The sequence below is a fragment of the Pseudorasbora parva genome, chromosome 13, assembly GCF_024679245.1.
Source record: "Pseudorasbora parva isolate DD20220531a chromosome 13, ASM2467924v1, whole genome shotgun sequence".
NCBI classification, from domain to species: Eukaryota; Metazoa; Chordata; class Actinopteri; order Cypriniformes; family Gobionidae; genus Pseudorasbora; species Pseudorasbora parva.
In genome coordinates, this window is record NC_090184.1 from 30,035,343 (window position 1) to 30,049,628 (window position 14,286).

The window sequence follows — 14,286 nt, forward strand, 5'->3', positions numbered from 1 at the left end:
AGAACACGATTAAAGTGTTGTAAATTATCTGTAGTTTCGTTGCCCGTGTATTAGCGTTAAAGAGCGCATTCAAAATGAGTTTCGTTTTCAAGCCTGTTGGCCAAGTTCACGTGCGCATTTGCGTCCTTTTGGGCAGATGTAAATTGTAATAGGCATATATCTGATTAATCTCATATAGGATGCGTTTTACTGAGTTTATTAATTCTCTAGCAAAGTTCTGCGGGGTGGTGTATTCACAGTTGCAGCTCAAATACAATGCCCGATATCATTGACTGGGTTATTTGAGACAGTTAGGCCTATTTAGTTTCTTTTTTTAAAGACATTTATGCATCATAATGTAACAGTTATTTTTTTATAGTCATATGTTCATATTTGCATAGACATCTCATGTTTTTGTCGCATACATTTTCATAACAGTCTTAAAATAGTTTCATATCTCCATGACGGAGACGCCCCGCCCCCCGCACAAGCCCCGCCCACGGTTAATCGATTACTCGTTTTTGAGACCTATGGATGATCGAAATGAAAAATTGACAAAAATGCCCATCCCTAATGTCATCAAAAATTCTGTTTGGGTTCCAAAGATGAACAAAGGTCTTACAGATTTTAAATGACATCAGGGTGAATAATTAATGACAGGATTTCATTTTTTGATCCTTTTTGGGTGAACTGTCCCTTTAAGAATGAGGTAGCTTTGTGTGAGGGACAGTTAAACCTTGAAATCGTTATTCTAAAATTGAAGTCAAAATTTTTGTTTTATTGAGTGGGCTAATACTTTAAAGAAATAGTTAGTTTAAAAAACAAAAACAAAAAGTTTTTAGTGAACTGTCCCTTTAAGAGTGCCAGCACAGACTATTATGAGTTGTGCTGTTGTCAAGTCACCTTTCTTTATATAGCACTTTATGCGATATACTGGAAAGTATTGATTAAATAATGCAAACAGAATTCAATTCTGCAGTAGTCATTATTCAGTTGAAGTCAGTTCAGTGTTGATTTAATTACTGTGTAAAGTTAATCAATTATGGAAGGAGTTCAATTCATCTATAAAGCATCTCTGGAGAAAACAGTTGTGCTTTTGCAACTGCTGAAGTTATACGATTTGCATTACTTTGCACATAATCTACTTGCAATAATGATATGAATCGTCATGTGACTGTCTCAAAGACTGGCATTAAGGTCACTATTCAGAACGTGTGTGTTCTAGGATGTCCCATTATTATGTAAACGTGAAAGTCTGAGTGAGGGATTCGTTCACGACTGAGTGTTCATGTTCTGTCAGCTGTGTAATTGTCTGTTGATTCAGTGATTCATACTGTTAATTTAGAAATGTTCCTCTCCTTGTGCAGTCATATCATTATATTATACAGAATGGGGCATAAAATATTTAGTGGTAAATTATAAAGTAAAACGAATTGAGTTTTATTTGCTTGGATGAACATCCTGTCCTTCTGTCTCTTTTCTCTCTTTAGCCTCGTCTCTGGTGTCTCACAGGTTTGTGACAGTGCGACGGGGGAGCCCAGCAGCACGCAGTGGTCAGATCCAGCCGGGGGATCAGTTGGAGGCCGTGGAGGGCAGATCAGTGGTCACGCTTCCTCACAGAGACCTCGCACAGATACTGCGTAGAGCTGGAAACACACTCAGACTCACCATTATACCACGCTCTCACACTAGTAAGCACACTACACACACTTCACACAAAATTTGCTTGACTGGTTTTCTTTTTTTGTTTTTATTTTGTATGTTTTTAAATTGTGGTATTTTTGCTCATACACTACCGTTCAAAACTTAGGGGTTGGGTTGGTAATATTTTGTTTTTATGCTTTTAAAATAAGCCTCTTATGCTCACCAAGATGCATTTGTTTGATAAAAATATAGTAAAGGAATGAATATTGTGTAAGAATATAAAATAACTATTTTCTATTTAACTATATTTTAAAATGTCATTCATTTATGTGATGGCAAAGTTTAATTTCCAGCATCATTACTCCAGTCTGATCCTTCAGAAATCTTTCTATTGAATTTGGGCTTTATGAGCCCTGGCCCATACATGTCTGAGTCTGATCCCGAATCACAATGAACCAACACCTTAAATAAAGGATTCTTCAGCCGTTGACAGCATGCTATGATTTGTTACGATCTATAACAATGCAATACTATCACATATATATATATAAAAAAAACATTTTTACTCACGTAAGTGTTGCTTAATTCATTCATGTAATCTCATCCTGTCTAAAAATCCAGTCTCATGTTTACAAACTAATCGGTGGTGAAATGAAGGAACAAACGTGCAATGTCTTCCGGATATTCATTAAAAATAAAGTTCATCCATGCATTCATAATATTGGAATCTGAATGAAGCTTATGTGGTATGTTTATTTCTTAGAAGTTTGATCCGGTTTAGCTCTATCTAGGTCTATGTCAGGTAAGGCACGAGTCTGTGGGCAGGACTTCAGAATCAGGCTTCGTTCATCTTATGTTGAGGCGCCGTTTCACCATGGGTTGGCATATTCTGAGATTGATCATTTGCTGGGCCTGCTGTCAATAAAAGCTTTTCTTTGACTAACAAGGAAGTTTTCAGCTTTGAAACTTACAGGATATTCTTATATTACCATGTCATTTTATATATCAAAAGCTCAAGGGAAAGTTTATTTCTCAATTAATGACCCCTTTAAAAAAAAATCAGAAGTAATATTCCTTTCTGATATAGCCTAGAAATCTAGACGCACCCTAGCTGCAGCAAATCTAATCTGCCGTGAGAATCGTCTAGCAACTTTCAATCAGTAGCGTACCGTGGGGTTTCAGTCAGGGCCTTCACTAACGAACAACACACACACACACACACACACACACACACACGATCAACAAGCCCCACGCCGTCGCCATAACAACACACACACACACACACACACACACACACACACACACACACACACACACACACGTTTGTTTTTGTGACATATGGGGACATTCCATAGGCGCAATGGTTTTTATACTGTACAAACCGTATTTTCTATCCCCTTACACAGCCCCTGCCCCTAAACCTACCCATCACAGGAAACATTCTGCATTTTTACTTCCTAAAAAAAACCTCATCCTGTATGATTTATAAGCATTTTGAAAAGTGACATGGCCAATGTCCTCATATTTCACCCTCTCCTGTGTGTCATAATACACACACACACACACACACACACACACACACACACACACACACACACACACACACACACACAAAATACAATAATGCACTGTACGCAATACTACTACGAACTTTGCTTTCATAGTGTTCGTTGGGAAGGGGGCAAGCAAAAAGTACACGCGAGACAAAAAGGCAATTTGAATATTTATAGATGATACTGCACTCACGTGTCACCGTTTAGGCAAAATCAGCTGGCACAAATACTCTTGAAAAATAAGCAGATACAAATACCCCAACAGAACATCCAAAGAAACAGAAAAAACACTGCTTGTTAGCTAACATTACCGGCTTGACATCATGATCGATCATTCGCACGCAGCCTGTCATCCGCGGCGGCCATAGTTTATTTCACACAGAATTCTCACAACCCGCGAAAAGTTCAGACGGCTGATGACTTCAGCAGGGGGTAGCACACCGACACATTGCTGGGCCTCTGGGCCGTTCTATCACTACACATCAAATTTTGATTGGCCAATGACCCACGTCAGTCAAAGCTATGGTCCAATGGAAAATAGCAGCTTCAATGGAAGGCAAGCTATTCTACTAGTGCTGGTCCTCGGGGCTGTGATGCGTTTAGATGATGACATATGGAAAATACACCAAAAATAAATACATTCTTTCTGGAAATATAATCGTAACTATATATATATATATATATATATATATATATATATATATATATATATATATATATATATATATATATATATAATATATATATATATATAATGATTTTGACAGGGCCAGCAGAGAAGGCCCTGCTGGCCCTGACGGCCATAGACCGTAAAAAAATATGGACGACTCAACATCATCCGTTTCCGCTTGTCAGATTTGAAGCTTTCAGGCGCCCTTGCACGGCGCGGACATCTTGGGACCGAGTCTGCGCAGTAGCGATTTCGGGACCGGAGTTGCGCAGTAGAGCGCAGGAAGTAGGGCAGGAAGTACAGCCGCGATTTCAAAAGCCCGCCCACACTCTCGCAGATGCAGAACAATTAATTATGTTGGTGTGAAATAAACAGTTATGGAAATGTAGAAATTAAAGCTAAAGATCTAATCTGCTCCCAAAAATTTCGAAAAAAGTCCGTTAGTGCCTCAGTGACAACTTCACTCAGAGAAGCCGTCAGTCTCAGCTGTCAATCATGACGTCACACCCCCGTTTTTATAGCATCAATTAACTAACTCAAAGTAAACTTATTTTTAAAACGAACACCTGAAATGAAATCATCGTGATGATAACTGCCTTCAGTGACATACACTAACTTTGGGGAACATTTTTTGAAGTGTAATTTTATTATTTAGTTTGCCTCGCGTCCATTAGAAAACACAGAGGGGCGGCTATACTGGGACCGGTCACCGGGGGGCGATCGAGGCGCGAAAGCTTCAGTAAATGAGAGGGAGACTGCAGGCTTGCTGACGGCCCACCACTGCTTTCAATACACGTCTGAGCTGTAAAAAACAAACTCTGGTCGGGCCAATCACATCGTGTATAGAGTCGGTGGGCAGGGCTTAACTTAATGACGGCAGAGTTGCGCTTGAGTGTTACTAGTAAAACAGAAACTGGCGAACGGCGGTCTTTTGAATCAGCTTTGACCACGACTCTGGAAGACTTGGAGTTAAGCTTTTCTCTGGGAAAAGAACAAAGAATGGCACTGAAGTCATTCTTAAAAACGAAAATGTGTTCTGAGTTTTGCCGATCGGATACGTGAAAGTTGAATCTATCAGCTAGCTCCGCTTCAGGTTGCTCTGGCTGGTTGTAGCGCTATCCTATCGCGTGCAGAGAGTTTATCAGAAAGACATTTAAAAAAGACAACCGTTTATCCCACCCCTCAGACTGAGCACTGTCAATGGTGAGTTTCCAGACCAAACATCTGAATTGTGGGTCTGGCTGTCAGGCTATTTCTGATAGGCTTTGAGGTGTATTTTCCACAGTTGCCACAAGATGGTGGTGGTGTATAGACTCTAAATAAGTGCTACCAAAGTGTGTCTGTACCATACACTGTAAAATAAATAGGTTTTAAGTAATAAATAAATAACTGATGAGTGTTTTATTTTTCTGTCAGACAATAATCTGCCTGAGTACCCTGACTTTGATGCCGAAAGCCGATTAAGAAAAGGGCATCGGACCAAGCAAAAGGTGAGGTTTCATACATGCAATGTAGAAATGTTGGATAAATATATTTATTACATTTTTATAAATTATAAATAATTATAGCTGATTTAGCATGCTCTTTAGTGTAGCATGTTGTCTGCAACTTTCCAAAAGTATTTCATACCCCACACCATCCCGTCTAGATCCACATATGAAAATGTCTCTTTCTCAGCAGGATTCCCAATTTTATAGCGTTGATCTCGAGAGGGGCCCAACAGGGTTTGGTTTTAGTTTGCGAGGTGGAAGCGAGTATAACATGGGTCTGTATGTACTTGGTCTGATGGAGGGTGGACCAGCCTCACGCAGTCAGAAAATCCAGGTTTGTGTACACTCCTATTTCATTACGATACGCGTAAATACATTTCATTTGATGCTGTCAGGGATGTTTGAAAGTGTGACGCAAACACTAGGAGTCATGTTGTGAAGACCATGCTGGGTTTAGGTGCTGTTGTTTGACATTACGCTGAGTTACAGAAGGTTTTGCTGACTCATGTTGCAGGTGAGTGATCAACTGGTGGAGATTAATGGAGACAGCACAGCCGGGATGACACACAGCCAGGCCGTGGAGCAGATCCGAAAGGGAGGAGCATGGATACACCTCGTACTGAAGAAAGGCAATGGATATGTACCGGATTATGGTGAGGGAGACAAGGGTGGGAATAAAGGGTTCGAATAATTTAGCTTAATGTTTGAAAGATGGCCAATACGTTTGACAAAAGTTCTGCTTCCCTCTGATAGTTTACAGGTATAACTATTAAGTTACCTAGTCAAGACCATGGGTTGGTAAGAGGATATTTGGAGCTCGTGTTGAAATGTTACATCTGTCCACAAAAAAACAAGATGATAGACATTCAGGGTTTTATCAAAAATATTCAGCCCCAGATGTCCTCTAGTGCCGGCCATGGTCAGGACTGAAGCTTCTTTCCTTTCCTGAAGTGTTTGCAACGCTACTTTTATTATTTTTCCTCTTTATTTACTTATTTCTCTCCTTCACTGCTTCATACTTTTGCTCTCTTTCTCTCTCTTGAACTCTCGTCCAGTGGAGCTTTCCAGCTTATCTCTTTGTATGACTAACTCCAAGCAGGGCGAGCCTTGCTTCTATGTCATCGGCCGGACTGAAAACACGCGGTTGGTAACCGTTCCTGTTGGTCGTCTTTTTTTTATGTTCACTTTATCATCACGCAGTTCTCATGTTGCCTTCTACATTCAGCTTTTTCTGTTTCCTATAACTAGCGATGTTATTGTTATTGTATATCAAATATATAATATTATATATTTGTGTGTGTGTGTGTGTGTGTGTGTTTATGTTCAAAAGTGTGGGGTCGATACGATTTTTCTTTTGTTTTTTTATGTTTTTGAAGAAGTCTCTTGCTTAACAAGGCTGCATAAATTTTATACAGTGAACATAGTAATATTGTGAAATATTATTACACTTTTACAAGGCAATTTATTCATATGATGGCAAAGATTTTTGTGAAATAATAATAATTTAATTTGTACTTAATACAAATTAACGATTATACGAGGAAACGATTATAAATGTCACTTTTGATCACTTTAATTCTTCCTTGCTGAATAGGAGTATTGATTTCTTTAAAGAAAAACTTACTGACCCCAAACTTTTATAAGTGTTTATAATAATAATAATAATAATAATAACATTAATTATTACTATTATTATTGGAAGTTTATTCAAAATTCACATAAAAGCAAACTGAACTAAATTTGCTGTTTTTCTTTTCGGTTTGAATGCGCATTATGCTTTTGCTGTAACTGCTGCCCATTTTTCCATTAAATTGTGGCCTTAGATAAAGAAATATCAATGCATTGCAAAGATGCCCAAGGTCATCCATACTGTATATTGATTTGACATACCTATAAAGAATGGGTACACGCAATGCATATTGTAATATATATATTTTTAAATAATGGAGTTTATTCAAGCATTTATATAGGCAGTAAACATTTCTCACCAGCCAACTCCATCACATCCCTGTACTCAAGCTAAAATAGCAAGGAATAAACCCTTACTGATCTCAGAACTGTCATTGGTGCATCACATGCGTTCTCTTTCATCCACCCACTCCTCCGTCATCAAACCCTTATCTGACACCTCCTTTTGTAGTTTTACATTAAGATGGGCTGATAGCGTTTTATCATTCAACTCTCTCTTTCTCCTTCTCTATCTCAGACCGTGAATCTGGAGTTGTTTCCCCCTCCTCCCTCTTCTCCGAGGAGCCGCATGTGGCTGTGGTAGATTGCTGTCCTCCGAGGAGCAGCAGATTGGTGGATGACAGGGGACAAGAGAGGAGAGAGAGGAGGGGGAAGGGAAGGAGGGAATCGGAGGGAAGGAGCAAAGGAAGAGGAGCAGAGGAGGGCAAGCAGAGCCGGGCGGAGGATGTTGGCACGGCTGGTAGCTCCCGGTCGGCAGGAAAAAGAAGAGAGCAACAGATGCGTTCGCGGAGTTTACCTGGCACGTTGAGAGGTCGAGAGGGGTCGCGGAGAGAAGAGGAGGAGGACGGCACATGGGGGGAAAGAAAGGGAGAGGGGGAAAGACGAAGGGGAAGGCAGAAAAGCAAGAGCATGGGGGAGCGAAAGCAAAAAGTGAAGGATGTTAGTTCAGAGAGAGAGAACGGTCTCCCAGAGAGGGAAAAAGAGAGTGTCGGAAGAGAAAAGAGGGATAACAGCGGAACCAGCACAACGGAGGTAACACAGCGTGCACCTTTCTCCTTCCTCATGCCTTTGGACAATGACGATGATGGGTCAGGTGCAGAATCGGCTCACAGCTTCTCTGAAGTCAGTGTGTCTGCAGCCAGCATCGCATTCTCGACTCAGTGGCCTCTGGATCCCATCAGCCCTCTACAGGCCCCTGGATCTTCGAAAACACCTCCGGGACCCTGGCTAGTCCCCAGCCCTCACAAACTCTCTCAGGTTTTAGAGGGGAAAAGGCTGAGCCAGTATAAGGGAGGACTGTGGTCCTAATGCTAATTCCCTTAAAAGGATAGTTCACCTTAAAACTCACCCTCATGTTGTTTCAAACCCGTGTGATTTCCTTTCTTCGAGGAGAAATTTACGAGTTGTACTGGTTGCTCTTTTCCACATGGATGAATAGAAACGTTTTTCTATTCTATATTAAAAAAAAGTGTTTACGCTCAAAAAAAGTTACAAAACCACCAATAAATTGCTCATACGACTTGCATACTATATTTTAAAGTCATAGGCTCATTCCCAAATGGAACCCTAAAGCCCCGTTCACATCAAGGAGGAAAAATCTAATGATAACTATTCTAATTCTATGAGAATAGTGGAGTCCAAACCTAAACTATAACAACAATTTCACAGGGTAACAATATCATTGGAATTGGCTTAACAGACAGAACGTTATCATCTGTTGGTGTAGATGCCAATATAGTTATCATTACAGTTATCATTCTTGGCGTGAATGGGCCTTAAGCCTTCGCAGCCTTCGTCCAAGTCCACACTTTTATGGCATAATGCCGCTTTGACTGTCAGGTAGAAGACTGCTGTGGAGCTTGTACAGCCCAATTCAATTTTAGTGAATCAAATCAAGACAGCTAGGGCAGATTTCAGTGAATAGAGATGCAGTCACAAGCTGATTGGTTTAAAAGTGACTTCTGTGTGAGTGGTTCTTCACACATCGCCACACTGTAACGTATTAGTTATCATGTTATATGAACCCCTTCTGGTGCTTTTGCATCCTTTTTGAAGCTTGTATTCAAAATTTCTCCTTTTGTGTTTCACAGAGGAAATTCAGTCGTACCGGTTTGAAAGAACAAATTTTTACTTGTTTGGGGGGGTGGGGTAAACTATCCCTTTAAATCTCTCTTCTCTTTTCTCTCCCTCGCTCTCACACACCCATACACTCACACTCATACAGCCTCTCTAGCTCTGTCTCTTTATCTGTGGTTTTCAGTACACCACCACCATCCTATCAGTTTCTCTTCCGTCTCAAATCCATATCTATATGGTCCTGTGTGCGTTGCAATGGTATCGTCCAGATACCGCAGAGTTCTCATATCCAGGCCGAAAAAGACTTGATATTATCGCCATCGTGGCCAAGGAGAGACAATTAGCAAATGCTGCCATTATGCCGTGGCTAGCGTGACACAGTAACTGCAAGGTCAGTTAGTATGCGTCTGATTCATGGTGTCCTTCATAGCATGTCTTTTTCATATCATTTGACATTTTTATTTAGCATATTTTCCATTTATTTTCATAAGAATGCAACAAAAATTCTATTATAAAAAAAGATTTATTTAAAGCATGGTTGCTCAGTCTTGCCCCTGAAGAGCTGCACTTCGGAAAGTAAACTAGACTGAAAAAAAGAGATCTTCAGGACCAGGGCTAAGCACCGTCGATTTAAGAGATTTTATTAGCTGCTTGCTGTTCGTGACTGGACTATAACCCCTCCCCTGCTGTGTGCGCAGTGGTCTTGCTGTTGAAAGAGGGGGGGAAGGAAGATAACAGAACTAAAGTTTTATTATAAGGCCAGTGAGCCGTATCAAACCTCTCCAGGTGCCTTCTGCTTCTTTAGCCAGTGTTTACCAAAAAAAGAGAAACAAATACAAGTAAAAGAACATAAGACGTAGCATAGTAGAAAGTGTGCAACACAATACTGTTCTGCCTCTTTAACATCTATATCTTTGCAAGACTTGGTTCACAAGTTGGGGAAAATATTCTGCACACGCTCTGCGAAACTTCAGCTAAGTGAGTCAAAGTGAAAGAGAGCCATTACAAGTGCCTCATGCGATATTCCTTTATACGAGACATAGAATTCCCTCAAGCTTAAAATCAGGACCCAAAGTTTGGATTTGGATTTTTTTTTTTTCCATTGTGATACTTTTTGCGTTTGTATGCTTTCTGATTCAAATTTTCAGACCCATTTCATTGCCCTCGACATTTCAGAAAAAATACGAAAACAAGAAAACGAAGGCCTGATTGGTCCTCATCCCCGAGCCCTCCACCAATCAGCATCGAGCATCATGCGGAATCTTCATTTCAGGAGACAAAAAGAAAAAAGAAAAACTAAACAAAAAAAGAAGAAAAAAAAGGGCATTTTGATACAGGTCTTCTATGCATTTTGTAAGACTTACTGATCAAAAATTGCGGTAGGAATTTTTCTACCTAAGATATGAGATTCGTAATTTTGTGTACTGTTAAAATACACAGGCAGGTTGGTGACTCGAAACCGAAAATTTAAAGGAGATCCGGTGATAATCAGACATGCTGTACCACCAGCTTATGCATTGATCTTTTACCTCAGAACTGTCTGAGCAATAAGTGCTATATCTTTCTGTTCAGTGTCATACCAAGCAAAGCGCTAGACGAGCTCATCGAAAAGCTGAGCGATAGAAATATGCATGGTAAAATCTTCTGTGATAAATTAATTCAAATGAAATGCATCCCTATAGACATGAATTTTGGTATTTTAAGATAATATAGTATTTTATCTAATAAATTTGAATTTATTTAAAAGTTACATATTGTAAATTAGAATTTTATCCTGCAGACATGAGTTAATTTATCACTAGAGCTCTTTACTGTGCTGTAACATATCAATAATGCTTGCATTGAAGATCACAAGCGAGTTCTGTTGCCATACGCAGCCTGGGAGCATTTAGCAATTCGCGATTCGGAAAAGTGATACAATGATCTTAAGTGTTAACACTTTAAATCAGGGCTCTTACATGAGTACTACAGCTGTACTACGTCTGAGGTGTTCTCTGAAGTTCACTGCTCTCAGAATCCTCAACCAGCCTGGGTATTGATGTTGACTTTGTACCCGATTATCCCATTGGCATCAGCACGTACTGTACAGAAACTGGGATGAGCCTTGTAAATGTTTCGTTTCGGGTTTATTTTTGTGAGGGGGACGATTTTGTTTGTTTTCCAAAACTTTACTGTAGCATTTCCCTTACTGTAGCAGATCTTATAAGCAAGCTTATTGTACATAATTATAGACCCTGGACATATCTATTTTTTTTTTCTATCCCCCAATGTCTCACATATCAGAAATATACAGCACTGTCGAGTTACCCTGAGACGTGCTACATTTTAAACCGAGGTGCCCATTGGCTTGACGAGAAGCTTGATATTTAAAATGATTCTTATAATTCAATCTTGCATGACTGTAGTGAGTATACTAGTTTTAATAGCACTGGCCCTTATAATTGAAATCAAATGTCCCGATGGCATGATACTGTATTCCACAGCCCAGGAGGCCAGTCGCATTGTTTTATAGAACATCTGTTGTCAGTTTCAAATTATTCAAATTGTGGAATCTGATCTGACAGCTTGATCGCCCACCGTGGTTTTTGCACAGCCCTCTTTTATAGCCCTCTTCATTATGTCTTCAACAACATATTAAAAGCAAGGTTTAGAGATACAAAGACCTCAAGTATGTAGTCCACAAAGATAACAATTAGCATGCCCACCAAACATTGTCCCGCCCCCATATAGGTTTCCTCGTACCGGAGACAGTTTAGACCCTTAGATGTTCAGTAGTCAGAGATGTAGTCTCAGAAACGAGCCATACTCTGAGCCAACCGATATATGAATACAACAATGCAATGTTTTTTATAATAATGTCTGCAAGGTTCCTGTCAGTGCAAATGTGCCATTTAAATGCTAATCAATGATGTCATACTCTTTCCCTCTACTGAGAGAAATACAGAGGGGCAATGTCTGTCCCTCCGAGTTTGACGCTTTTAAAATGTCAAAACACGAACTGAGTGTTTAAGCTTTGAATTTTCAACTTGAATTTGCTATATTGGCCTTGTAAGGAGTCAGCCATTGTACAGAACAAGAACAATTTTATTTGTAAAGCGGAAGGGAAAGGATTTTTTTTAATATCTATATTCTAGAAATATAGGATAAGTAAGCAGGGGTGTAAAGTACTTGAGCGATTATGCTTCATTACTATACCTATTTATACTTTTGCAAAATTACACTTCTATAAAAAAAAGTTCTTACTTTATTTTTTACAATAAACTGAGATATTAAAAAGTACATACGGTATTACACTGGCCATCATAATGGAAAAAAGTTGAAATGTGTCATGTAAAAAGTATTAAATTCAATTATGGTAATCTGTCCTTGTGAAGAGAAAAGTCTTCAGCCTTTGGCCTAAAGGAATGCATTTTATTTGTTATAGGCATTGTTGAAGATTACGAAAACACAGTTCAGTTTGATCTGTCTATAAATCAGTGTTAACTAAAACTATTAAGAACGTTTTCGGTGCTTGAAAATTAAGCTGAAATATAAAGATAAGATGAAAAAAAAAGAAATGTTGTCTTGGTAGCTAACTTAAATTAAGTTGAAGTTAAAGTGTTAAAATTACTGACACTGAAATGAAAGCTAAATAGAAATAAACTAAGGAAAAAACTAATAAAAATGACAAAAGCACATACAATTTTGAATACTAAACATGAAATGAAAATGAAAAATATTAAAATAAAAAGCAAATTCAAAATATTAGTCATTATTAAATAATTATAAAATAATACTGATATAAACAACTATAGGCCTGTGTGTCAAACATCATCAGCAAAAAAGCTGTATAAATCGTTTAATTCCTGAGAACATTGAAAAAAAAAATATTTAAATAAAAATCGATCTTATTTACTTTGTTAGCACATATTACAGGTCTTATGGTGAACAATTAATCCGTTTAAGTTAATACACAGAAAAATAGACAAGCGCTATAAGCTAATCTGTTTTTAGAGATAAAACTCTTTACATTCGATTTTCATGAAAACGCATCCCAGAGAACGATCTACTCGGCAACATTCTGTTAATTACCCGGAGTTGTCCTTTAAACACATTGCTCTGCAGTTTAGGTTGCTTTGCAATGTTTATCTTTTAACAAACATAAAAGTGCGAGTCTCCACTATTTTTTCATTTGATTTCTAAAGCTAAAACTTTTAAATACCAAGTGCAATTGCATGTGCAAACTTTTCTACTTTCATTCTAATCTATTTTTGGCTAGATACGTTTCTTTTTTTGACACCGTACTCGTACTTCAGTATAATCTCTCAGTGCTTTTTACACCCCTGTGTGCCAGACAGATCGGCCCATAATAATGAAAGCAGAGGACATTCTGTCGTATAAAGGAAGTAACCGCTGCACCAGTGAGGCAGCCACCCGGTCTGAATTCTTGACGTGATCTCTTTTTTTTAAATCCATTGGTGCTGATCCTCCAACTCACTGGATGCGGTTGCTATTTTGCTTTCCCCCATTCAGTGCATATGGAGTTCACCACGCGCAAGTCAGCGGAAAGCAGTTAAAACAATTTCAAGTGTTCAGATGGGGCAAAAAAAAAAAATGTGTAAAGGTTCTACTTCCTTTATAGCATAAGCGTCCTCTCCTTCATTTTGACTTAGTGTAGACAGGACTGTAAGTATAGAATATGAGGAAGCAGGCAGCAGTGTGTTGCAGATTTTTACCTGCCGGGTCTGAAGCAAGACCTTGAGTAGCCGTTATTTCAGTGGCGCCCTCTGCAGGGAAGATGCTGAGTGTGTAAATAGCAGTCCATGAGGGGACACCTTGAACACAGATGTACAGGTTTTTAATTGTTGCTCTTGATATGTATGAAGATAATGTATTGTTTTTGAATGCATCAACAGGGAGTTTTGAATTATGAATAATGACATGCAGTTAAAGAAATAAACTGAATAAAACTAAATAAAATTTGTGTTCACTCATTTCCACTCGCTTTATAGCTTGGTTCCAAAACATAGTGAGCTACATATAGCCTACAACTGTGTTAGCATGTTGCTAAGCTAACAGTTATGATCTTAATAAAAAAATGTTTTCACTGAGCTGCAGTGCACTCTGAAAAATCTAGATTAAAAAAAACTTCCTTCCTAGACAGCTCACTAGGTTTTAAACCCAAGCAGATGAGTGCTAAAGCAAA

The 14,286-nt window shown here is 38.8% G+C and overlaps 1 protein-coding gene across 5 annotated transcripts in view; it reads left to right on the forward strand.

Annotated features, from left to right (window-relative positions):
* Positions 1-14,069, forward strand: part of magixa (MAGI family member, X-linked a) — an 84,023-nt gene extending 69,954 nt beyond the window's left edge. For 2 of the 5 annotated variants that reach the window (XM_067413876.1, XM_067413878.1), the window contains 5 exons: positions 1,470-1,670; positions 5,263-5,336; positions 5,527-5,670; positions 5,851-5,989; positions 7,543-14,069. In XM_067413876.1, the coding sequence (XP_067269977.1) occupies positions 1,470-1,670; positions 5,263-5,336; positions 5,527-5,670; positions 5,851-5,989; positions 7,543-8,333 (1,349 nt within the window). In that variant the 3' untranslated portion in view covers positions 8,334-14,069. Of the gene's footprint in view, positions 1-1,469; positions 1,671-5,262; positions 5,337-5,523; positions 5,671-5,850; positions 5,990-6,391; positions 6,480-7,542 lie in introns of all 5 variants that reach the window. The other 3 variants (XM_067413875.1, XM_067413877.1, XM_067413879.1) reach the window with 2 other exon arrangements.
* Positions 14,070-14,286: the final 217 nt, after the last annotated feature.